General features: G+C 34.0%; 2 protein-coding genes across 3 annotated transcripts in view; one reads left to right on the plus strand and one right to left on the minus strand.

Annotated features, from left to right (window-relative positions):
* The window catches only part of LOC120351880 (MRN complex-interacting protein), a 68,550-nt gene that overhangs the window by 25,620 nt on the left and 15,502 nt on the right, over positions 1 to 27,428 (minus strand). Inside the window, exon 4 of one of the 2 annotated variants that reach the window (XR_005571598.1) lies at positions 2,671 to 2,875. The exons of the other annotated variant lie outside the window; for it this stretch is intronic. The gene's annotated coding sequence lies outside the window, so the exon portion shown is untranslated. Of the gene's footprint in view, positions 1 to 2,670; positions 2,876 to 27,428 lie in introns of those variants that run through there. 2 annotated transcript variants of the gene reach the window in all.
* The window catches only part of LOC111064049 (MOXD1 homolog 1-like), a 45,761-nt gene that overhangs the window by 14,015 nt on the left and 4,318 nt on the right, over positions 1 to 27,428 (plus strand). The window contains exons 2-10 of the mRNA XM_039430603.1: positions 12,366 to 12,509; positions 16,298 to 16,486; positions 17,066 to 17,152; positions 18,818 to 19,001; positions 20,501 to 20,602; positions 21,475 to 21,638; positions 22,775 to 22,891; positions 24,584 to 24,709; positions 25,720 to 25,904. Of these exons, the coding sequence (XP_039286537.1) occupies positions 12,366 to 12,509; positions 16,298 to 16,486; positions 17,066 to 17,152; positions 18,818 to 19,001; positions 20,501 to 20,602; positions 21,475 to 21,638; positions 22,775 to 22,891; positions 24,584 to 24,709; positions 25,720 to 25,904 (1,298 nt within the window). The remainder of the gene's footprint in view (positions 1 to 12,365; positions 12,510 to 16,297; positions 16,487 to 17,065; positions 17,153 to 18,817; positions 19,002 to 20,500; positions 20,603 to 21,474; positions 21,639 to 22,774; positions 22,892 to 24,583; positions 24,710 to 25,719; positions 25,905 to 27,428) is intronic.

Genomic DNA, 27,428 nt, shown 5'->3' on the forward strand with positions numbered 1-27,428 from the left:
TTCAAGGCCTTCTCAAGAACTAATTGACATATCATGTTCAAATTTCGTACAGAAGTTCAGCAATAATTCTCAAAAGGACTGAGAATTACGCCAAAGATACGCCCAAGATGGGCGGTTTTAATGCGTTCCCTAGCGTTTTTTAATGGTTCTTTCTTAAGTTTTTCATTGAGTTTTCAAAGCATTTTTCTAAATTTCTCAAGCAAATTCATACTTGACAGGGTTAGATATGGATGTTTGTCATTCCTGTTTCACACAATTAATTTTCTAACCTTGCATTCTGCAGGCTAAAACCCATTTAATTTTAAATTTCCGTTGATATTGAAAAATGCCTACTTTATATAGTTGGGTGCCATTTTGTACATTACCGCGCTATACTGGTGGGGGGTGGCCTGAATCTCGCCCCGGGCGCCTTCGGGGCGGCCCTACACAGGAGTCTCAATTCATTTCATCAGTGTTTTAATTTTATGTGAGAATAATTGAGAAATAAATCATTTAAATAGAATATGATATCAGGAAATGGAATATTGTACGGAAAAGAAGTGTGTGTAGGATATCTGTATCATGAAAATGAAAATTTATGAAAAAAGTGTACACATTGAAAGAGCGTGTATATCAAGTGGGCAAACATTACCAGTTTGGACAGCACATTTTTGCAAGGGTCTTTAACAATTATGTGGAGTACTATGTGCGAATATGAATGATAATAATGATGCTAAAATTTAGCTGGCAAACGGTCAACGTATATGCGGCCATAGAATTAGTGCGGTGATCTGGAAAATCACCAGATACATTAGCGACTGTCAATTGAAGAGGCTGGTAGATCTGGTTTTTTCCTATTTGCGAAGATGTCTGGGGTCAGCTAAGTACCGCTAAGCTGCATTCGGCTTTTCATACACCCACACATGACATGATTGTTGCACGCGAAATATGCTCGAATATCCACTTGAAAACCCGTTCGATTATGCCTGACGTGAGCTCAACATAATTGGCACGTCCCCCGCGGATTATGCTTCTGCCATATTTTCGTATTATTCAACCCTTGGTTCCAGTTCGCAAATTTTAATACGCAGATTCACCAACTAGTTTTTATTGAATTCATAGAGTTGACCATTGTAGTTGGTTCTTGAATAGCAAACGAGCTTTGCAGTTTATGAGATGTAACTGATTGTCAAAATGCAGCTGTTTTCCACTTGAATTATTGCAGTGTGATCAATTATTACCAGTTTTATATTAAGTATAATTTTTGTTTTATGGTTTCTTCTCCAATTATTCTTAACCGTGGATTGAACAAGTAGTTAATAATAGTACTTTTATTCTTTATTGATTCATACAAAATGATAGGAAGAGAAAAAATAAGGTAACCTTGAGCTATTCCTCTCCCAAATTTAGAAAAGGTTACACATAGTCCGAAATAAGTCAAGTCTTGTAGTGGTTTACTTCACAAAATTTTCAGTCCTCAATTATTTTCACAAGGTGAATTTTTTAATTTAGATACTTCAAAACCAAACATAGAAGAAAAATATTTCATACTATTATCACTAAAATAGGAAATATTCACATATCAAAGAAGTAATATTGCAGGACCAAAAAACAAACTTAAATATTCTAAAAACAGCTTAAAAGCACAGCTGTATGTTATTAGAAAGTGCTTCACTTCTCAAACTCTCAACTTCCTCGGTAACAAATTTCTTTCTAAATTTGGGAAATGAACAGTTTTGGGCTTTGAGCCTGTTGTTCCTTTCCCAATCATTCATAGTTGAGAATTATATCTATCAATGTATAAATAAGTAAATAATAATAAATAACATGTTTCTTAAGAGAATCAATTTGATTTGAAATGATTAATGAAAGAATTGAACAAAAGAAATTCATATTTTAAATAGTAGGCTACTAATAGATCTGAATAATAATTCTTCAGATTACAGTGATTGATGTTGTTGCAGAAAACTATCGAATCTATTGATCAGGAAATCTATTAAAGGATGTTAAGAATAAAACATGAAATTGCGTATTTTCTTTGAGAAGGCAGGTGAGAGAGAACTTTTGCTGCTTATTCTAGGATTCTGAGGCAGCTGCTGCAATTCCGCCTCAAGTTCAGTCTTGAACCCTCTTGCATTCCCTCTCATTCTATTTCCATCCCTCAAGAATAGCTCAGCCCTCTCAACTTATTTCTTCTTCACACAACACTTTCTTGATAATTCCCTCTCTTTTTTCTTTACAACAGCTCCTGCTTCTTTGTCCATTTATTTCGTGGAACTCTCTACTCTTGTCCTTGTTGATCAAAAGTCTTCCCGCTCACTCTACAAAGACACATGGTCCAGGTGTTTCACCTTTGACTCTAAATTAGGTAACTTATAGGCAGAAAAAATGATACTACTAAATTTATTCAATTTAGAGATTTATTAGCAAGTCAATATTTGAAATTGTCAACCTTGCTCTCTTGCAGCTGCGCTCCTGCGTTGGGTCCATGATTCATGTTAATTTAGTAAAAGAATCTTCTGTTTGCATACGAATATTCTTATTTCCTTTGACTTTTCAACATGAATGTCTTTAAAAACGAGATTTCTTGTTCCAATTCTTTAAATGAGATTTATTTATTGTACAAAACGTTGGACCTTAATAAATCTATATACCATAATACCAATACCATAATATAATTATGATATTGGAGGAGAAACTATGCTGAGTATGTACTATTTCTCTCCAAAAAATTTTATAAAATGTTAATGTTGACCAAAGGTTGTAGTTAAGAAATCATACACTGCTTCTTCACTTGATTTTAGGTCCAGGAATAATATTTAATCATATTTTATTTCATTTTTGCCAAAGTAGTAATCAACAGGACTGATAAGTGCATTCGTCGATTGGTATCTCACTGGAAAATAAGAAATTAGGTTGATGAGTGAACACTTTTTAAATTGAAAGACAAATCTAATTTTCACAAGGAAAAGAAAACTATCATTGAATGAAAATTGCAAAAAACTAATAAAGTTGCTACAAGATTTAAGGTCAACTTCGGAAACCCCTCTGTTGTTTCAAATGTACTACAATTACATGAATAGAATACAATAGAAAATAAATATGAATTTGAATTTTTGAAATACAATAGATTAAATTTTATTGATCAACATAAAACATACATGTTTTTATATAACATGTACATAGATCTCGTCACGTCGGTCAGGTACAAAGGGAATTGATAGACGATTACATAGATGAAGTAACTCGGATACGGTACAATAAAAAACAATGTCAGATAACATAAAACAACATCAGATAATATGAAACAGCATGAGACACAATATAAAACAAGGGTATTTTGTTGAGTCTATAGAGCATGGATCTGAATGCTGCATGTTTGTGCTGTGTTGGGTGGTTGGAGGAGTTGTGGATTAGTGTGTCTGTTGTGGTTGGTTTCCTGTAAATGTTAAAGCTGAGTTTTTGGTCTGGATTTTTTGTGATTGATAGGTCGAGGAAGTTTATAGAGTTGTTTTGTTCATATTCAGAAGTGAATTGTATTTTGTTGTTGAACTTGTTGATGTGTTTACGGAGAACTTCACATTGTCTCTGGTTTCCCTTGATCCATGCTCTATAGACTCAACAAAATACCCTTATCACCAGAAAACTACAAAAATGAGCTCAACACAATAAAATACCTAGCACAGAGTAATGGATATGACCCAAACATAATAGATAAACTAAACAAAAAAACAAAAGCAAAATCATATAAGCAAGAAACCAATCCAACAAATGAGAGAAAACACTTCATAGCACTAACATATATCAATAGTCAATCTAATAAAATTGCCAGAATTTTAAAAAAAGCAGGCTACAAAGTGGCTTTCAAAACCAAAAATAAGCTGATGGCCACCCTCACCCCCAAAACCACCGACAACACCGACAAACACAACCTCCCTGGGGTATATAAGATAAAATGTAGTGATTGTGAAAAATTCTACATTGGCAGAAGTGGACGATCATTCAAACTTAGATTTAAAGAACATATCAACGCACTTAAAACCAAAACAGAATCAGCTTTTGCAACACATTTAAATGAAACCGGGCACACCTACACATACATAGATACCAACCTTACAATATTGAAAGTAAAAAGAATGGACATGAATTAAATACAACAGAACAGTTTGAAATTTATAAAGCCACCATCCTAGACAATAACAACATACTAAATGAACAGCTGAATTTCAAATCCAATAAACTTTTTGATCACATAATAAACACCACAAATCTTCCTAACCATCAAAACATTTCCGGTCTACACTGTTGAAAATGATTGCCAAGCAATTGAAAGTACTCCAGTCAGTAAGTAAAAGTTTTTAATATTTACTCAATAATTGACTGCATGTCGTGTTAAAATACATAGAAAAAAGTGTGTTTATACAAAGCAGCTCGGTATGGATCAAGAAATCATCACCATCAATATTGAGTTCAATTCCAAAACATGATTAGAATGCGCTACTATACTTGACTGAACTATACCTTCAAACTTTACTGGTGCTTGACAATATAAATTGAGTTCAATTCCAAAACATGATTCGATACCCAACTTGGATATCTAAATAGCATCTTCCTCACAAAATGAAGTTCCTATTTTTCCTCATTCTTCCCGAGTTTCAACCTCCGAAGTATAGTCAATTTCAATTAGTTTTCAAGAAACAAAAGAGGAAGTGAGTAGTTAGAAGAAGTACAATCAGTTTTCTCCTAGACAGTGTTTGAAAAAATATGAATGTGGTGTAGAGACCTCGTTATACATTCTGTCGCATTTCCTAGTGACAACTGAACGGTATAGTTGAGTGCAGGGCCTGGCAGCAAAGAGAGGCATAGCAGGCAAGCAAGCTCCAAAGCACCGGCAATTGTATTGAATACAAAGCAACCTGCAACAGCTTTTGAATAACTAATTGGAATCAGGCTGGCCAGAAATAGAGAACTTTAAATTCCAAACACAAATGGCACCCGAAATTGGTAGGGCAGCGAGAAAAAGTTCCCATAGATGTTCTATAACACCTGAGCTGAACAAGTCAATCTTCTAAAACAGACTATTTTTACAAGTGAGATGATATAACTCAATCTATTCTCATCCAAACCTAGTACACTCATCTTATCCTAGTGAAAAGATATGTTTATCAATGCTCGACTAACTTATGGTTTCATTGCTATAGGTTGAGTTGATTTTCAACTACTCAATCTATTCTCATCCAAAGGTAGTTCACTCGTCTCATCCTAGTGAACGGATATGTGAATGAATGTTGAACTAACTTATAGCACAGAATACAGCCACTGCCGTCTCTGTATAGAGATACAGCACAGAATAGTATCTGTATAGAGATACAGCACAGAATAGTATCTGTATAGAGATACAGCACAGAATAGTATCTGTATAGAGATACAGCACAGAATAGTATCTGTATAGAGATACAGCACAGAATAGTATCTGTATAGAGATACAGCACAGAATAGTATCTGTATAGAGATACAGCACAGAATAGTATCTGTATAGAGATACAGCACAGAATAGTATCTGTATAGAGATACAGCACAGAATAGTATCTGTATAGAGATACAGTGATACAGCGCAGAATAATATTATAGTAGTTTTATCTGCTTAAAATGCTTATAGGTTGATTTGATTCACTGTGGTCGGTCAAAATTTAATTCACTTCAGTCGTAGAATTCATTTCTGTTGAGCTACCACCCAATCAAAATAAAATATGATGAATAAATTTATTGATTTCAAAAAGTGGCGATTGTATATCTACCAAGTACATCAACTCTTCTCTCTCCCACTTTTTTCATTTGCTATTTGAAACTGTTTTTCCTTTTTATTATTATTTTCTTCAAATTATCATCTATTGTTCTATGATGATTTGTTTCAGTTGTAACTAAGAATTGTGGAGGGTTAAGTGTAAGAGAGGGCCTGCAGTGCCCGAACTTTGCCCTCCTAGATTTTTAATAAAGGCAGCAAATCAATCAATCAATCTCTCAAGTGATATAAACTCAATTTATTATAATGAGTAGGCGAGTGAACACTTTTTGTGAATCAATAAAAAATACAGATTACAAATAAAAGTGTAAATTTAAAGTATTGTGCTCTTAGTGTCGGGTTTCCCATTAAGGAACTTTGGACTATTAGACTATACGGCGAGGTGGAACAACCCTTGGGTCTTCCCACCATTGAAAGCCATACGCTAATAATAATAAAACAGATTACCTATGTTTTTTTCAATCAACTAAATTATTTATCAGTGAAGGCAATCCAAGTATTTATTTTATCCTCCATCATGACAAAAGTCTTCATCATAATTATTATTGCCTAGTAATTGTGTATAACTTGATGCTAGGCTTTGTATATGAGATGGAAGATATGCAGTAACTAAATAATAAGTACATGGAGTAGAAATAGGGACTAAAATTCGAAACTAGGAGAGTAAAAAAACTAAAACTTGAATAGGAACTTTTAGCTCCCCTATAATGATGTTCTACCATGACATTAACGTAATAAAGTCAGCTCCTATGAAATCATCATCAAGCTGAATATTCAAGACTATACTCTAATTTCTGCGGAAGAGGTCTTGGGCAGCAAGGAGGAAACGAGGGGGATGGGGGAAGACTTGATAACAATAGACAATAAGTCTCGCCTAATGCAGCCAAGCGGGTATGGAATGGAACAGTACTGAACAACTAACTACCAGCCAAGCTGATCATCTTCCTTCTTCATCATCCTCTCTTCGTTTCTCTCCTTGTTTGCGGCTTTTCGCTTGGTGGAGTTTTCTGGAAGGATGCCGCTGGTCAGGACGACGCATGCCACGCCACGCCGCGAGAAAGAAGAATTAAAAGAAAAAGAATCATTTTTAAATTACGAAATTGTTCAGTTGCCAAGTCATTTTGTGTGAATTTTTATAGACATTAGTTTGAAATCTGATGAATTTTGTACGGTAATAAAAATAGAATAGGAATGAATAGAATTTGATGCAGTTATGAATTGAATAGATTCTAGTTGATTCACCAAATTTCACGGGAAGTCAATAAGTTAGTAGTTTTGATGATTAAGCGTGTAGTTTAGATTGAAATTAAATTCAGAAATTGATTACTCTCGAAGATAAAATCAAGAATCGATCAAATATTGGTTTAAATTACGAAATTGTTCAGTTGCCAAGTCATTTTGTGTGAATTTTTAGACATTAGTTTGAAATCTAATGAATTTTGTAATAAAAATAGAATAGGAATGAATAGAATTTGATGCAGTTATGAATTGAATAGATTCTAGTTGATTCACCAAGTTTCACGGGAAGTCAATAAGTTAGTAGTTTCGATGATTAAGCGTGTAGTTTAGATTGAAATTTAATTCAGAAATTGATTACTCTCGAAGATAAAATCAAGAATCGATCAAATAATGGTTTAAAAATTAATATAGACCTGTTTTTGTTTAATGAAACCAAGATCAAAATGGATAAAACAATAATTTCTAATAATTATTGTGTAGAGATTGATGTGATAGAAGCCATCAACATTTTTTTATTTGACAGTGAAATATATAGAGTTGGTTCAATATAAATAAATTATTGTCCAAAACGTAAAAAGCTTTGAATTGAACCGCCGACTTAAATCTGCCCACGACAGGTGAGTTATAGTAGCTTTTTAGTATACAGTAACTATAACCATGGCTTTTCACAAGCTAAAACAATGATTGTTGGGATAATTACTATCATTCAGTAAAATGGAACATCTTGGAAACTCTGTAGCCGGAAAATAATTTCTGGTTGCACTCCAAGCTTCTGGAAATTCGTTTTGTGCGTTTCAAGAAAAGTTTCTATATTTGGCTGGGTTTTGATTCTCTCAAGAGTATTCTTTTTTAGCTGAAAAACAAGAGAAAGGGAAGCCTACATAAGTGAGAAGATCTTCTCTCAGTTGAGAATTAGAGTAACAAGCAACCGGACAATACATGCATACAGTGAATGGATGTTAATTACAATAATGAATTCGCCAATAAATAATCATGTGATTGTATTGAATTATTATTTGATTCAGTAATATTATTAGGTGATTTATCTACTCTCAATTCCAAAATACATTGAATGAGCAGACTCATTGATTATTCAGTGAACCAGTACCAGAAATAGGAAAAATTCATCTACGAAACAGGAAAGATACGTAAATGAGACAGGTCGTGAAAAGCGACGACTACCCGTATTGTATTGACTTGTGACACGCGCCAGGACAGCGGCTGACCACAAATCAAATGCAAACCTGGGCAGAGGGCAGTAGATGAGTGTGGCCAACACAATTGGTCACGGCCTCGCGCCACCGGCTGTCATCTTCAGCTGCCTGCTTCTAAGCTACGGGTCAGACGTCACACGAGCACGGAAACCATCCTAACGTCAGTGGGAAGATAAGGATAATGGCAAACAAGGAGAAGAAGAACTACAGAAGAAGGATGATGAAGAAGAAGGAGAAGAGGCAATCAGATGAGGAGAATAAGAAAAGAATCGAAAAGAAGAAAAAGAAGCAATACGTAGAAGTTACAAGAAGATGAGAGAAAAGAAGAAGAAGAAGTTACAAGAAGAGGAAAGAAAAGAAGGAGGAGAAAAATTATGAACAAGAGGAGACGAAAAGAAGAAGAAGCTAGACGAAGGAGTAACAAGAAAAGGAAGAAGTGGAAAAAGAACAAGAACGAGAGGAAGACAGAAAAAAGGTTCATGGGAATGAGAGAGAGGAAAATTGTAAGCAAATGGTAGAAGCAAAAGAAAAATAGAGGAGAATAGACAGGAGTAGAAATAAGTGGATTGGAAGGAGCAGAAGGAAATAAGTAGAAATATGAAAAGATGCCAAAATAACATGAAAATGGAAGAGAAAGGGAGAATAAGAACAAGGGGAAAACAAAGAACAAGAGGAAGACCAAGAACCACAAGGAGGAATAGAGCATATTATTACGAAAATGGAAAAAGGAGATAATTTTTAAAAAAATGATAGAGGCAGAAGAAAAAGTTGAGGTAAAAAGACAGAAATAGAAATAAAGATAAAAAGGAGCCGTATGAACACGAAAATGAAAGAAAAGGAAGAACAAGAACAAGAGGAAGACGAGAAACGAGAACAGCAAGTAGGAAAAGAGAATGAAAATGGAGAAGGCGAAAAACTGTAAGAAAATGGAAGAGACGATAAGGAAATGAGAGGAAAGAGGATTGGAGTAGAAATAAGAGGATGAAATGGGGCGAAAAGAACATGAAATTGAAAGGAAAAAATAGCAAGAACAGGGGGAAGACGTACAACAAGAACAAGAGGAAGGCGAAGAACAAAAAGGATGAGAAGAAAACTTCAATAAAAATGGAGAAAGGGAGAAATGAAAGAAAATGGTAGAGGAGAATAAACTAGAGAAATGAGAAGATGAGAAGGAGCCAAAATAACTTAAAGATTAAAAATGGGATTGATAATATTATATACCAAAAAGAGAGAAAACAGAGGGAAAGATAAAGAATAAAAAATAATCTGGAAAATAAGGAATATTAAACAAAATGCAGAGTTAAGAAGTAGATGTAGATCAAATAAAAAGAGGATGTAAGACGAAGAGAAAATATTATAATGATGATCATGATAGCAACGATTGCTGAGCAAAGACATGCGGGCATCAAAGCCAGAGAAGAGATGAACAAACCTCGTTTTCGTTTCCAAAACTTCCGGCAGCAGTCGATGCTATTTCTTCTTTTTCTTCCCAATTCCAATTATTCCATTCGAAAAGAGGGGAGAATAAGAAAATGTGGCACGCGCGCTTCTGCTACTGCTGCTCAACATCTGCCCTTTCTTCTTATCCTTCTTCTCTTTTTCTTCTTCACCTCTTTGTTAGGTGTTGTTGCTTTTACTCATCTTCCGCCTCTCTAGGGATACTACAAGAGCAGAAGCTGCTTCGGCGAAACATTCTTATTCTCTCCCCAAAAGTTTAAAATGATAAATGCACCTTGACAACGTAGTGACATGAATTCTGTACTGTATTTCTATCTGGATTCATAAAGAGAGAGAGAGAGAGAGAGAGTTTGCATTTAGCATGCTTTCTTCGTAAACTGCTCTTCGCATGCTGTTCACACCTAGGGTAGTTCAGCTAGAAATACGTCTTCGGAAGATATAGCCGTCCTATCTCCCCATGCTACGCTGGTGTGAAATGGACAGATTGATCAACTTTAACGTTGGAAGACGTTAACGTTAGCGTTATAAGGTGGACGACGTTGGCTACGTCCTCCGAAGAAGTATTCCTAGCTACGCTACTCTAGGTGTGAAGAGACTTTCAGAAAGACGAAGGAGTTGCCACGAATTATATAGACTATTTATTTCGATTTATTTAGTAAACAAAATGTATACGTTGAAGAGTTTTATATGATCATAATGCACAGTTGAATAAATTTAAAAAGTTGAATCCCTTTTCATTACCGGTAACGCATAAAATTAAGAATCCAACTGAAGTTTATTCATATTTAGAAGACACATTTAGAAAGTCAAGGGAATTGCCACAAATGATATATTTTATTTTGATTTATTTAGTGAGCAAAATGTATACGTTGAAAAGTTTTATATGGTCATAATGCATAGTTGAATAAGTTTAAGAAGTTGAATAGCTTTTCATTACCCGTAATGCATAAAAATGAGAATCCAACTAACGTTCTCTCATATTTTCAATAATATACTATTGAAAATTAATATGATTAAAAAGATGAAAAACCAAAAGTTAATGAATAATTGTTTGAAAACAAGTTCAAATACAACAGGTTCACCTTGTCATACAGTCTAACTTCGATTAACGTCAATCATTAATGATTTGTCTATGATTGGTCAATAAATGGATATTAATATAGACGTTTGTAATCCACTTTGGGTTGAAATTGCTCACCTATTAATATTATTCTTATTGGACGTAACGTAATATGTATAGAGAAGAACATATTCCACATTTTCATTAACATGTTCCACAACATATTCACTCTACAATAGTTATCAATTGATTAATTCTTAAGCCAAACTATTGAAAATATTCAGTAGCCAGAAATAGTTATTTGTGCAACTAGTGCGCAAAGTGACAGTTTGCTGCACCGTTCGCCTACGGCACGGGCGTAAACGTTTCTTTCGGTGTGGTTTCTTGAGTGCAGCAGAGGAACTTTGCGCACGTATTTCACATTAAATTTTTCCTATAGTTACCATTGAATATGAAAAAAGTGGGTAATTATGGGTAAAATTCCCTGAAATCCATCAAATGTTTTTCTGTGTAATTTTACTATTAATAAAAACCTTAATTTATTTAAAATTGAATAATGTAGTAGTAAATGAATGAAGGCGGCTGTCACTCATGTGGTGGCTGTCGCTGTCATTGACAGTTGTCCACTGTCTTCATATTATTATAACGTGCACCACAGTCACTGTTACCAACTTAATTTTGATTTTCCTGCACTGGTGCTCCATATAACCTACTAACTATTTTGTGTTGCCATGTTGCAAATCTGGAGTGCAGAAAAATTTTTTTCCTACAGATACCCTGAAAAGTGACCATTTCTGCACTGATTGCAGGCCACAAAGAATCACTTTTCCACACTAGTGCGCAAAGTGAGTACTTTGCGTACTCCAGATTTGCAGCATGACAACGCAAAATAGTTAGTAGGTTATTATAGAGCACCAGTGCAGCAAAATCAAAATTAAGTTGGTAACTGTGACTGTGGGTCTAGCACGTTTATAAGAGTCTTGAGGTGGTGGACAACAGTGGATGACAGCGACAGCCGCCCCGCCATTCAAACACACAACATACTACATTCTATTTAAAATAAATTAAGGTTTTTATTAATAACAGCATCACAAACACAAACATTTGATGCATTTCAGGCAATTTCACCTATAATTACCCACTTTTCATATTCAATGGTAACTATAGGAAAAATTTAATGTGAAATACGTGCGCAAAGTTCCTCTGCTGCACTCAAGAAACCACACCGAAAGATACGTTTACGCCCGAGCCGTAGGCGAGGGCGTAAACGTTTCGTTCGGTGCAGCAAACTGTCACTTTGCGCACTAGTTGCACAAATAACTATTCCCGCACTAGAGCGGAAAAGTGATTCTTTGCGTTCTGTTATCAGTGCAGGAATGGCCACTTTTCAAGGTAACTGTAGGAAAAAATAATATCATGAAGTGTGTCTCGATGCTATATTTTGAAACATAGGGCTTCTTATATTGAAATAATATTCATTAAATTATGTGTTTCAGAAGAGTTCTAGATATTATCTTGAATATTTAGAATAGAAAAATATATTCTGGAATCAACAGAAAATACAGAATCCGTTCACATTGTCAGTTGTTTGAAAACATCTTTCTGATTTCAGGATTGCCATGCCACTCAAACGTCACTTGAAGTTGATCTGCTGCAGAACTTTGAGCTGATAAATGGATATAAGAATGAAACACACGCAGTCATCATATTCAAGAGAATATGGGATACTTGCGACAAAAATGACGTAATTCTTGGGGTAGGTATTAGAATATTGTTTCAAATATAAGTAATTCAGTAACGGTATTATATTATTTGGTATCATATTTGTATCACGGCATCTATCTAAATATTATCAATTACGTATTTCAGTACATCATGTATTTCAGTTCATTACGTATTTTATGTTCCTGTTATGGCATCTATTATCAATCAAGTATTCAAGAACAATAGGGGTATTCACAATGTTGGAGTTAGCTGGCTAAGTCGAGCTATTCGCTAACTCCAGCTATTTGCTAAGTCTCAATGCTGTAGTGGTACGTTAACTCTGGCAGGTTTGAGTCCGTTAACTCTAGCTATCTCTGTTGAAACGGCAGCCAAACTAAAGATTAAACTACATGTGTAATAATAATAAAATAATCTTAAACATATGTTTATAATCTTTCAAACTAACTTTGAGTTACACAAATTATCCGCTTAGATCGCTACTGCAGTTAGCTAATAGCAGATGGTTTTTTAGATGGGGCGTTCACAATCCAGAGTTATCAAATAGCACTTTAGCTGGCTAAAACAACATTGTGAATACCCCTATTATGTTTGTGTTACGAGAAATTATCAATCTCAAAAACATCAACATTTCTAGAAGTGAGCCAATTGAATTTCTACAAATCAAGATCCAAACCTTCATCAATCAATCAATCAATCAATCATTTATTTCTTTCCAAAACATACATGAAAATGTACATGAAAAAGTCAAAAACTAAAACTAACTTAAAGCTAAAGAGAAATCAGTGACTGTATAAAATTCATTTTTTACAGTAAACTCGTTTATACTGTAGCATGCTAAATCCATCAAATATGCTCTCAGCAATTCCTTAAATTTTGATCTATCAGGTTCATGTCTTATGCAACCTGGGAGACAACCAATAAATTTTATTCCCATGTACGTTGGACTTTGTTTATATTTTTCCTTATTGTGTTTCTTTACTGTAAAATTATTTTTATTTCTTGTGTTGTAATTATGTATATCTACTTGCCGTGGGAATCTAGATTCGTTAGTTTTTATATATAATATTGTCCTATAAATGTACAGGCTGTACACCGTCATGAACTTTAACTTACTGAAGAATGGCTTGCATGATTGCTCTCTATCAAGATTTAGAATTATTCTTATTGCTTCTTTTTGTAATAGGAGTATCTTATTTAAGTTTGAGATGCTTGTTCCTCCATATATTTCAATTCCATATGAAATGTGGGAGTGGATCATTGCAAAGTACACTGCTTTTAACGTTTCTAAGTTGGAAATTTTTGCTAGTCGTCTCAGCGCGAAAATTCCTGAGCTTAATTTTTTACATATTTTTTGAATGTGAACGGACCAACTAAGTGTGTTTTCAAGATATAGGCCTAAAAATTTAATTTCTTCTTATTATCTACGGAATTAAGTTGTTTTACCTCTGAATTTCTACAAGTAAAATGGAGGAACTTTGTTTTGTTATCATTAAGTAGCAGATGTCTGTGATTTAGGTACTTTTTAGTTAATGATATAGAATTGTTACATTTAATTTCTGTTGTGTTCCAGTCCTTATCAGCAATGCACAGACTTATATCGTCAGCGTATAAGCATAATTTACTATTTTCAACTAAATCGCACATGTATTTAGGCAACCCCCCTAAGTAGTACAGAAACAAAAATGGACCTAACACCGATCCTTGTGGTACAGAATAGTTATTACATTTTAAGTTTGATCCAATATTGTACTGATTTTTATTGCTTGTATACTTTATATTTACATACTGTTGCCGTCCTTCTAGATATGACTTGATCCAGCTAAGCTCTTTACCTCTAATTCCGTAATTTTGAAGTTTATTTAATAATAATTTATGATTCACACTGTCAAATGCTTTGGTTAGATCCAGGAATGCTCCCACAGTATTTAATCCCTCATCTAAGTTTTCTAAAATGTTTTCTATGAACTCTATCAAAGCAGTAATGGTTGACCTGTTTTTTCTATAGCCATGTTGTTCTTTGTCAAGTATACCATTAGTTTCAAAATAATCAATTAACTGAACTAGTACACACTTTTCAAATATTTTAGATAGGGCAGGTTGGATGGCCAAAGGTCTGTAGTTGAGAGGGTCAGATGGATCTCCTTTCTTATATGCTGGTATTACTTTTGATATCTTTAATTCGTTTGGGTACACTCCAGTTATAATTGAGGCATTGATTACGTGCAAAAGAGGTTTGATGAGTGATGACTTAGCATCCTTCATTATCTTTATTGGTATGTCATCATAGCCGGCTGACCATTTTGGTTTTATCGAATCTATTATTTTACTTAAGTCCTTCTCTTCAATTGTTTTACATCTAAATGATAATTTTGTAACTTTTTCATTTTTCTCATCTGTTACGTCACTTTTGGTTAGATAAGGGATGACATGAGTGTCAACCATCCCTACAAAATCATTGTTTAGTATGTTTGAAATTTTATACGGATCGTCTATGTCTATACCATTCTCTTTAAGTACAATATTTTTAATAACTTTCTTGTCCTTTTTGTTTGTTGTTTCATTGTTAACTATTTGCCATATTGTTCTGTTTACATTTGTTGATTTTTTATTTTTGAGTCAATATAATTCTTTTTTTTGTAGAGGATAATTCTTTTTAGATGCTTTTTATGTGCTTTTATAGTTTTCTTTAAGTTTATATTACTTTGGTCTTTCCTGTATCGCTGATGCATTTCAATTAGCCTTTCATGTTCGTCGACAATCTCATTATCAATCCACTTATTACTACATTGTTTCGCTCTTACTATACTACCAAACGGAAAGTGAAGATCAAAATAATATTTGAGCAAATTGTAAAAGTATGAAAATTTTTTTTCTACAGGACTCTGATAAAGTTCAGTCCAATCCAATTTATCTAGATCATTTATAAAGCGCTGAATTTGGGACTTCCCAAACTTCCTACCCATTGTTTTAGTCTTTAAGCCTTCACCCTTATTATTTGTGTTTAAAATAATATTCTCATTCTTGTCATAATTTATTGTATTTTCCAGTTTTATTGACAGCCCAATAGCGAAATGATCTGAGAAAATTGTGTTTATTATTTTACTTTCCCATCTACTAAAATGAATGTCAGTAGCAATATTGTCAATGCAAGAGCCACCAGTTGCACTAGGTCTTGTTATCTCATTTGTTGTTATTTGCATATTAAAGCTATTTAGTAAATTGAGAAGATCATCTCTTTGACTAGATTCTTGATTGAAATTAACATTGAAATCAGCACATAGAATAACATTGAATTTTTTAAAAGTAAACAGATAGCTTAACATGTCATTAAGAATGACTAGAAAATTATTAAAGATTGCACTATCTATGTTAAAGGGTCTATATAATGACATGTAGTCTATCATCTATCATCTACATCTTGTCTAATATTGATATTAGGGTTTTCAAAATCATATACATTTTCTACAATTCACTTCAGTATTACATTATTGTGTACTGCAACTTGCAGTACAAGGGAAACTGCAGTTCCCTTGCAGTGCATTGAGTGGCATTGGCCGGAGGCATATATCTTGGTTGAAGAATTTGAGAACGTGGTTTGGAGTGTCCACCCCGAACTCTCCAGAGCAGCTGCGTCAACAAGATCATCTTTGCCAGAATGATTGCCAACATTAGTTAACGGATAGGCACCGTTAAGATTACATTATTTGAAATATTTTTCCAAGAAAATAAGTCATATCATAATAAACTCTTCATACTGGAATTAAACAATACCTGATTGATTTCTAGAACAAGGTTTACATGAAATTGCTTTTATTCTAGCCGGACACAATCCGCCTGCTGTGGACAGTTCATGACAAAGAAGAGCACAATTTGTTGCAAACGTCAACTACGTTGAAATGGCACGGCAAGAAGTGGAATCTCATGAGGAGTGTTCACCTGATATCTCCACCAGCCATTCGCAAGCCCAAAGAGAATAACGTCAAACATTGGGATATCACACTTGATAATGTGAGTTCAATCACAACACATTGAAAATGATTATACAATAAAGCGAAAAAGTACTTCAAAATATACCACAATTATTAATACGATTTTTTATTAATCAAGTGTTTCGCGGGAAACTTGATTTCTAATCTATATCCAACTTGAATGTTGATTGTCAGTCATGGAATACAATTAAATATTGCCACGGTTCTTCTACCTAAGGGTTTTATTTTGAATGACCAAGTTCACAATAGACAGAGTAATTCTTCATCAATTAGTAAATAGCATTAATTTTCCGAAACAAGAACAAACTGAGTATTAAATCAACAGAATATTATCATCTATCCTGAAGTTTTTACACAGTTCAACTATATACAGTGCTAACTATGGAATTTGGCACTATACAATACATAGTACCTACATAAAGTGTAAATTTGAAAAATTGAAAAGTGAAGGGTTTATAGGCCTATTGCATTTAGGATGTGTATCTCGGTCCCAGTTGGTCTGGGTTATCATGGTTTTATTGTAATAAATGATATTGGCAAAAGAATTAACGTTGCGATGTGTTGTATTTCAGCTTTCTTATCAGATTATTATTTTCAGTTCGCTGTTCCAGACAACATGGATACCTACTACTGGTGTAAAATTTTCAAAGTGCCTCCTCTGGGGAAGAAACATCACATGATAGGGGTAAGTGATGATTTTGTATTTAATGCGTTAATCAACATAATATTATCAACTAATTTACTTATAAAAAAAGGTTATTAGTCTGCAAAGTTTAATAACTTTATGAATTCTAAGTTTTAAAAAGTAGCGTTTATTAATTAAAAAAACATAAATTTCCAGAAATTTATATTCTATGATAAAGTTACTAGTAACCGTTATTTTATTTCGAATTCTCAACTTGTTAAGGCTAATAATTATGCCATTATCGAGATTCCAAAATTATATAAAAAAACTTATAAAGTAGCCATATAGAAACTGTAGCACTATGAACTGGGTAAGATTTTGAAGACACGTCTCATAGCTCCGCCTTCTCTCTTTTGATTGGTCGACAAAAATGTAGGCTACTTCTGTATTCTACCGGTAGGTAGCAGTATGTATGTACTGGGTCATGATTTTGTGTCTTCGTGTTTTTTGTAATCACTCTACTAAATTCATTACTACTCAGGTCACAGGTCACCCCCCCACAAGCCCATGGACCCTTCCTAAATTTCAGGTTCTACCCCCCCCCCGAATTTGCTTTTTTGCTTCCCATAATCCCATATGAATAATTCCATGGACGCATTCTGCGCCCAACCCTCCCCCTCTGTATGAGTGTATGCACCCCTGTAACAATACGAACGCGTTATTTAAGAAATGGAACCTAAAATAAAGATAAAAGAATCTAGAAATTACTTTATGGAATGATCAGTCTATAAATAAATAATAACGAGTGAGTGACCTGGCTCGCTCAGGTCCAGTGTCAGAGTTTTCAGCTCGCACCTGATCAATTTCAGGGCATCCTAACATCTGTTTTTGGACAGCCGGGACCGACAAATTAACGTGTCCATCCGAAACACGGGAGTGGCCTGCAAAAAAGTATCTTGCCCGGGCCGGGATTTGAACCCGTGCCTCTGAATTATAAAGCCAGCATCTCATCCACTACGACTACTCCCAGTTTATGTGGGGAATATACATTTCATTTATGCATTGTAACGTTGTGGTGTACTTTGTGGCTATTTATTCAATTATTCATTATAATATACATCCACCTCTTTAGTACTTATACGAACCTCAATAACACGTGAAAATTGATCCATTTACCAAGAATTTCGATGAGACTTGAACCTCGTTACAGCAGATTAAAAGAACCCCAGTAACTTCCGAAGCTCCGTAACACACTTCTGTAGTGAGATAGACCATAAATAAAGTCAGTGGAAATAATAAGAAGACATTGTACAAAATCACTAATCATTAAAATGATATTGGAAGAGGAAAAAACATGGAGATAAAAATTGGAACCTCGTTAAAGTAGATTAAAATAACCCCAGTAACTTCCGTAGCTCCGTAACACACTTCTATAGAGAGATTCACCATATAAAGTCAGTGGAAATGATAGGAAGGCATTGTACAAAATCACTAATCATTAAAATGATATTGGAAGAGGAAAAAACATGGAGATAAAAATTGGAACCTCGTTAAAGTAGATTAAAATAACCCCAGTAACTTCCGTAGCTCCGTAACACACTTCTATAGAGAGATTCACCATATAAAGTCAGTGGAAATGATAGGAAGGCATTGTACAAAATCACTAATCATTAAAATGATATTGGAAGATAATAGCAATAATGGAATTGAATGTGAATGTTTCAGTACGAGCCAATCCTGTCAGCAGGCAGTGGCTCACTGGTGCACCACATGCTTCTGTACGAGTGTGTTGGCGCACACCTGGAGATGTACACTCGGCACGAGGGAAGCACCTGCTATGTGCGCAACATGCCCACAGACTGGGACTCCTGTCTGTCGCCAGTCGTCGCTTGGGCTATTGGATCCAAAGGTACCTCTACCATCATAATTCCTACACAGATATATCTGTAGATACAGAAATCACTTCGCTTGTATGGACTATATGATTCAAATAAAAACAATATTTAAAAACTTTTAGTACCGTCTTATTAAAAACTTTAAATATGTAACTCTACACTATAAATTCTAAACTATCTTATAGTTTTTATCTGTAGATACAGATCTACAGTTTCTGTACTCTGTAGATACATATATATCAGGCTATTGACTACTACAGATCCTAGTCTCCAAAATCCATTTGCAATAATTCCAATTGGACACCTATTAGATTCCTATTGATACTTGGGCTACTGGATCCACAGGTACGCCTCCCGTTACCATCACAATTCCTTTTTGACACCTATTCGATTCATATTGATACGGTACATGATTTAAAATATGAATACAAAATATATTCAAAGCCATAGGTTGAAGAGTAATAAATTATATTCAGAAGAGTCGGCTCTACTATAGTGAGGTCCATGTTATAATGGCATTGGAGAAAGATAGGAGAACAACGTTGCCGATCCTCACTGTCTAGTCAATGCCTTCTTGGCGGTAGCTGATACAGGTTTATTAATGTAATATTAATTGTTCATCTTCGTTTAAAATAATCAATTATATTTTATTAAGCAAAAAATTATATTTATCAATAATTTCATAATTACGATGAAATATTCTATGAATTATTTATTAATTCTATCTACATTGTTAAAAGCCGATCTGGCAACAGAGCAAAGCGAGAGAGATAGCGCTATCCGCTTTGTTGAATGAAAGACAAGGATAACAATACCATTGCTAATCAAACAATGCCATTATAACGTGGACCTCACTATAGTGGTATCTTCAATTGGCAAACTTCTTGAATCTTGTATCAAGTGGTATCTTTTCCAAGAGACATCTTCAATGTCCTACATTGATGACTAATGAATGGTATTTAGGAGAGTCGGCTCTACAAGTGGTCACCCTTCCAGAGGGAGTACCAGACGCACGAATCTTAACTTATATAATCGACAGCTTATCAGCGCGACCTCAGAGTCAATCACTTTCCCTTTCAATTTTGTAAATTTATCAATTTAGGTGAACCGATGTAGGTTCATGTCTCGTGGTGAGAAGTTATAATAGAATCATTACAGATTTTAGAGATGAGGCTGGATCAGTTTCTCAATGATTAAGTAACGTTGTGGGAGAAGTTTGAAATTGAAATTTACTTTATTCTTCTTCATAGAAAGTACAAACAATATACAATATACATAATACAAAACTTGAAGAAGGTTTCTCACATGGGCAAAGCCTGTGTGAGAGGAATGAAAGTTTAATAATATAAGAATAGAATATTTTACAAATGAGGCTGGATCAGTTTTTCATTTTCTAAAATGTCCTTTTTTTCAAATTGGAATAAACAATAGTTTTTGTCCCAAAGGGTAAAGTATTTGTTTTAAGGTATTCGATTTGATTGGAGTATTTCAATATGATGTTTCAATTTTTCAGGTGAATTCTACCACGATCTCGTCGGTTTACCGCTGGCAGAAGATAACAGATCAACATACTTCATGCTGGAAATACATTACGACAATCCAACTTTCAGTAAAGGTAGGATACATTGGAAAATATTGTTTGAATAGTTTGTCAATTTCAAGGCACAGTAATATATTGAAGTTGTACTGTAGTTGATATAGTAAAGTATAAGATGAGGCAATAAATTACCACAGAAAAAAATGATTTTACTTATTATCAGATAACTTTAGCACAGCAAGCTCACTTAAATTGAAGGAAGATCATTTGGCGATTTTTCTCACTGTATATTCAAGGAAGTATCAGTTAATAAAGTCAGCAGAAGTATGAAACTTTATAATTTAGAAACAAACGAGATAGCGCTCACATTCTGCAAGTAATTTATATTTAAATAGAAAATGGAAATGGTAAATCCGAGTTTTAAATCTGTGTTCTTTGATCTATTAGGATGCCCTACAAAAACCAATCCAGAAAAGCATGCATAAAAAAATCAAATTCATTTATCTACCAGAATACATAAAAGCAACCACATAAATGTCTAACTTAAATCTGATTGTGGTTGAAATGAAGCTAAATAAGAATAATTAGGAAAACTGTTACACAAACTGTATCACAGATATTTTTAAATGAACAATTCTTCAATTAAAAATGTTTCAACCATTCTAAAAATTATAAACTTTTAAAACATGTCTTTACACCAGAAATAAGGGAAGATATAATTTCTCTCTGCTTTAAACTAAGCTACATGTCTGTAAATTTGTGATCCGTATACGAAGAATGTGTCAGTCTTTGAAAGTATCCACAATCCAAATTCCAGACTAAGATTCGGAACACGTTATCAAACTATTACATAAAACTAATGAGTTTATGATTTGAGAAAAAGGAATAATTGATAATAATCTTATTCTTTTTTCAGTACATTAATCATAATGATTTTATTATTGTTTCAGTACATGACAGCTCAGGACTGAGATTGTATTACACTGAGAATCTGAGAGAGTACGATGGAGGGATTCTGATCAGTGGTGTGACTGTTTCACCCCTGCATATCATACCTCCACGACAGCCCCAATACAAGACTGCAGGCTACTGCGATGGATCATGCACTAAATTGGTACTTCATTTTTCCATCACATTCATCAATTCTATATATTATGCTGTGTGTTCGCAAAGAGTGAGTGATTCCCAGTACTATCTGGGAAAAATGTTGATTTCCCTAAAGAGCTTCCACATGATCCGCAAGTTTGGTTTCCAATAAATGTTAATTTCTCTTCCAATTTATTATACTCTGTACAATATTACTTCATACTTGGGAAAGACATGCGCAGCAGAGAAAGTATACAGCGGGAGGGATACAGAGGCGCAATGTTGCCGTTTTGAAGCGGCCAGCGATCTCCAACTTCTAGTGACTGTTCATGTACTCATGCTACACACGCGAAGTTTCCTGTCTAAAAGCAGTCAGACGACTGATAAATTGGCAACTGCGCGTCTACCGATGACTCTATTAATCACTGTAATTGGCTGATCTCCCTCCATTTCTCTGCGCCGCATATTCCTTCAAGTCAGAAGTAATTTTGTACGAACTATAGTTAAATTGGCTGTATATAAATTTAGCGGATAAGTAAAATACAAAAGTTTTAAGTTACCCGTTGTCCCGCGGATGAATCTACTGCATGTAAAATTAGCCAATAAGTACAATAAATTGAATGAAGTTGGCAGTTTTCAAGAGCCATTTTTTAAGAACCGGGATATTTTATAATAATTTACTGTAATTATTTTTTTTAATGTCCTATAAGTAACTCAAAACTTCAGAAATTAGGTTTAGGAGAGACCTCATCATATTTTGTGGAATCTGAATTTCAGTCAGGGCTTTAATATCAAAAACCACATTTATTTCGAATGTTTGGGTTTATGAAAAATGTGATTTCAAGATTCAACATCAATTTTCACATCAATAATTTGACTGTAATAGTCCTTTCTAGTAATTCTGAGTTGTTTTTATATTTGTTTGAACCAAGTATAAATTGAACCAAGTGTTGAGGCTGTAACACTAAGCAGAAGAATAAAAAATAAATTATTGACAATGCCGACGGGGAGTTGAAATTAAAGACTCCATAGCATTTATGTTTTTCAATATTATGTATGATTCATAATCTATAATGCTATATTTAATTATATAATTATCACTGTTTTAGAATGTATATATCTGTTGGTTCAATTATACATCGATTCAATCGTTCGTTTTTACAGATGCTACCTGCAAGAGGAATCAAAGTTGTTTCTGTACTGCTACATTCACATCTAGCTGGAAGGAAAATAATTCTACGGCACATAAGAGATGGCGTTGAACTTCCAGCCATAGCAAAGGTGAATATTTTAATAGCCTACTATTCTATAATAATATATAATTAATTTTTCAAATAACAAATAATTTGTATAAATACACAGACATAACTAGCAAGTCCAACAAAATCAATCAAGCTCGTCAATGTATGTTTCCAATGCCAAACATATTCTAAATTCAGTTTTACAAATGTAGTTCTCTGTTAAAAGTACCTCTATATTAAAGGTATTAATTCAAAATTAATTGTTTCAAGTGTTTGTGTTTTGTTTCAATGTGGAAATTAGTGAAGAGTTGAAAAGTCGCACATAACCTTTATTTGGACAATTTATTTTATGAAATTGGGATGAAAAGAAGTTTTGGACTGTAGTCTGTTTCTTTGTTCTCAAGTTGATTGTGAATGATAAAATATTATTATTATTATAAACACAAGCACCTATTTAAAAATATGGAAGTGTACGAAAATGGGTGAAATGAGTAGCATGGATTCCAGCATTAAAGGCTGTCCGAAGACCTCTTCAAGAAAAATCTCATCATGTCGATGAAAAACTCTCAGTCTCATATTATTATAATAACTATTTGTCTGCTTCTTTTTATTGTATTATCGTTGACAGAGAAATCTTGAGTAAACCTGCTTTAACCCAATGGAAAGTTATTTTTGTAGTCAAGGCCCATATGAATAAAACCAAAGCAAATGCTCATGAGCAAGAGCATGGAGCATAAGGTTTCGCTCATGAGCAAAAGGTAGAAGCAAAAGCATTTGCTCATTTTTATATGAATAAGCTTTACCTTATACTCTTACCTTATGCTCCTGAACTCTGGAGCAAATGCTCACGTATTTTAAAGATTTTTTATCAGCTGATTCTCTTTTGTAGCCTTACTTTGGTTTTATAGCTCACGGAAGCGCTAAATATGCAAGTAGGGTGCACCGCTTGTGTTTGCGTCGTCTGCTCTGTTTTCTATTTATGAATAGAGTTTTAGGTTAGTTGAGTTTGAAATTTTGAAAAAATAGCGTGAGAAAATGTCATCTCTATAATAATCTTCAGCATATTCTTATATCAATAACCTTCTTATAATCGTCTACACTTTAATCTTCTTAAATGCCTATTTCCTATTTTGTGATGGCTATCTTTATAACAGGTAGCTAGCTATCTTTTGTATGGATAATGGTGATATATATCATGGTTGAATCTAAAAAGAGTTTTATAGTTCTCAACTATTGGTTGTGATCGTATCTGGTATAGTTTCCTCTTCCTCATACGAATTAGTTGAGCCATTTTACTATGAGCAAAAGGTGATAAGCTGCTCTAGACTAGACTCACCTTTTTTGAAGCATTTGCTTCAAAAGTTGAGCAAATGCTCTAGTTTATTCATACAATTTTGAGCAAAAGCTTTTACTTTTGAGCAAATGCTCAAACTATTTTTTTGATGAGCACGAGCAAAAGGTTTTGCTCACGTTTATTCATAGAAAATGAAGCAAATGCTCCATATTTTAGAAGTATAAGCAAATGCTCAACTTTATTCATATGGCCCTATACATTAAAAGATGCCATATAAGTTTGATTAGCAGTGGGATATTCTAATTCCAATGAAACAAATTAAGTTTTGAAAGACATTATGATCTCATCCCTACGCACTTCTACAATAATATTCAATTTGATGCACAACGTAACGTAATGTTTTCATCTTTATAGTATCGTGGTTTTTCTATTTTCCAGGATGAGAATTACGATTTCAACTACCAACAGTCACGAGTGATAGAGGAAGGCATTCGCGTTCTTCCTGGAGATGAACTGATCACAGAGTGCGTCTACGAGACAACTAATAGGACACAGCCAACTCATGTAAGTACATCAGATTGAAATTAAAATATAAAGGTATAAGTCTGTTTTGAGTATCACTAGGTGAGTGAATCCGACAGACACGTCAATTTTTGAGATCAAATAGCCTGGGTTAGAGAGCTCAGCAGATACGGTATTACCGGTATACATTCAAATTTAAATATCCTTTATTGAGCAAAGTTAGGACTTTAATACTTTATTATTATTATCAATTTGTGTTAGAAAAATATTTTCAACCAACCTTCCGAACACAATGTGAATATGGCAGATCGCTTCAACTAATATCAGCAAGATCACCTCCTCAATAATGCATGCATCATCTTCACTGTCATTGTCAATGGGAACCGCATTTTCTTACCCTAATCTTGAAATGGAATCATTTTCTGGCGTCTAGGGAGGAAGCAGATGGGTTAGAGGAAAATGTATTTACTTATTGATACACAATTATTTATTAAAATAATGTAGAGGACCATCAGGTACAGCCAGAATTGCTCCTCCCAAATTGATTGCTAGTAGATTTTCTTCATGAAATTTTACAAGAATATGAAGAGTTTACATATTATATTTTCATGGCAAACGGTCCAACAGAGTTTGAGAAAGAGATGCATACAAACTAATTTATTTTTATACAGATACATTGGCCTACAGATTTCAATTCATGAATTCATCTTTAATATGTGTATTCAAGTACCTAAGCTGTAAAAATAATGAATTTAATCACGATGGAGCATAATGTCATGATAAATCATAATAGAGCATGCTTTAACAGGTTTTCATGATCAACTTTGCATTTCGTAATAGGAGTTCTCTAAATATATGGGATAAATTCAAATTCAAATTCTTTATTCTGCCTGACATTTTTTACAATGTATTTGCTCGTCAAAAAAATACAGTGTACATAATAAGATACATAACACAATATCAAGAATAAAATGTTGTAACTTATGAGTTAAATGTTGTAATGATATGTAACTTATGAATAAGTTGTTAAAAGGATATGTTTTTGGTTGCAGGGAGGGTACTCGACAAAGCAAGAGATGTGCCTCGCATTCATAGTCTACTACCCCAGAACACCCCTGGCCAGCTGTCTCAGCATGTCTCCCGTTGAATTCTTCTTTAAAACGTTCGGAGTCACCGAGTTCTACAACTACAACATGTCAACTGTCGAAAAAATGTTCCTCAAATTAACGGAAAACCAGTGAGTAAATGGAATGGAACAATATCTTTGAAAACTCAAACTGTACCGTACACTGTTCCTACAGAATAAATGCATAAAGCATATACCTGATATAAACATAATACTCAAACTGTACCGTACACTGTTCCTACAGAATAAATGCATAAAGCATATACCTGATATAGACATAATACAGCTAATTAATAAAAACAATATAAAAATTTTGAAGTACCTTTTATTTTAAAGTTTTTGTTAAAAAAAATTGCTTGGTTGCCTGTAAAGTCGGTATACGGGCGAAAGTTTTACGTGACAACGACTTTGAGTGGTAAAATAATTTTAATGTGAATATTCATTCGTATAGTAGGAAGAAGGATGAAATAATAGTAACAATTTGAAACATTTATTTATACAAAGAATTATATTTAAAACATTAATTTATACAAAGAATCTCGCACTGAACCACAACATTGTGATTACTACAACATAACCTATTCACTTATGCATGATTATGTGATTATGCATTATTGTGATTATTTACTACAACATAGCCTATTCACTTATTCACCTAAGCAGGCGCAGTCGCAGGAGATTGCTTGCGGCGCCTGCGCAGGTTGACTGCTCCGTTTCACTCTCTCTCCAGGTGAATGCCTTCGGGCTGCTCGCCACTGCTCCTATTCGTGCTCTTTCCAGACGACCGTGAACCGAAACGAACGCTCTCACTCGCTCTCATTGTGAGCGCATAACGTGGGAACGTAACGCAGTTTCTTGAAGTGTCATCCGGCAAACCAATTTATAAGACGTTGTCACGTCAAAAGTAGCCCATGGGAGTGAAGTGTTTTTATAATGTACCTAGTATACCATATACATAGTAGACAAGACTATGGTGACAATTGTTCTTTTTTCAAAGAACAATAGACAATGGGATTAAATCTAGTTCCAGTAATTCCAATGAAAATTTTTGGGCGTTTTCTGATGAGACTATTCTCATTAAGCCAGCAGAGCCAGTATAAAAAGTTTCATTAGAACTTATGGGAATGATATTCTCACTGTATCAGTCACGTTCACAGATACTGAATCCACCTTGAATCAACAACGGCACCGAGTTTTCAAATTAAAATTTGTGCACACTTTCTTAATAGAATAAATGATTGGGTGACATTCATCACTTCATCAAGATATCAGTTGATCAAGAATCAGCACGGGTAGCCAATGTCAGTACGTCAATTTTTTCAGTTCGTCAAGTTCGTCGCTAAAGTCCAGTGAATACAATATCATATTATATTTAATATTATAAAACTATCACAAAATTCTGAATAATACAAGCTTATTGCCAATTAAAATCAAAATCCTAACATTCTGAATATTGAATTTTGGGGGTCTCAGTTTGGCATGTTCTTAGTTCAACAAGTACTTATTTAGATCATTCTTTGAGATACTGAAACAAATGGGAAGTTGAGCCATTCAGCTCCTTAATACCAGCTTATTGTCATTTAAAAGCAAAAGTCTAACTCTAGTTTCAGTGAAATTCTTATCTATTTGTGGCAG

Source organism: Nilaparvata lugens, chromosome 1 (genome assembly GCF_014356525.2).
Source record: "Nilaparvata lugens isolate BPH chromosome 1, ASM1435652v1, whole genome shotgun sequence".
Classification (NCBI taxonomy): Eukaryota; Metazoa; Arthropoda; class Insecta; order Hemiptera; family Delphacidae; genus Nilaparvata; species Nilaparvata lugens.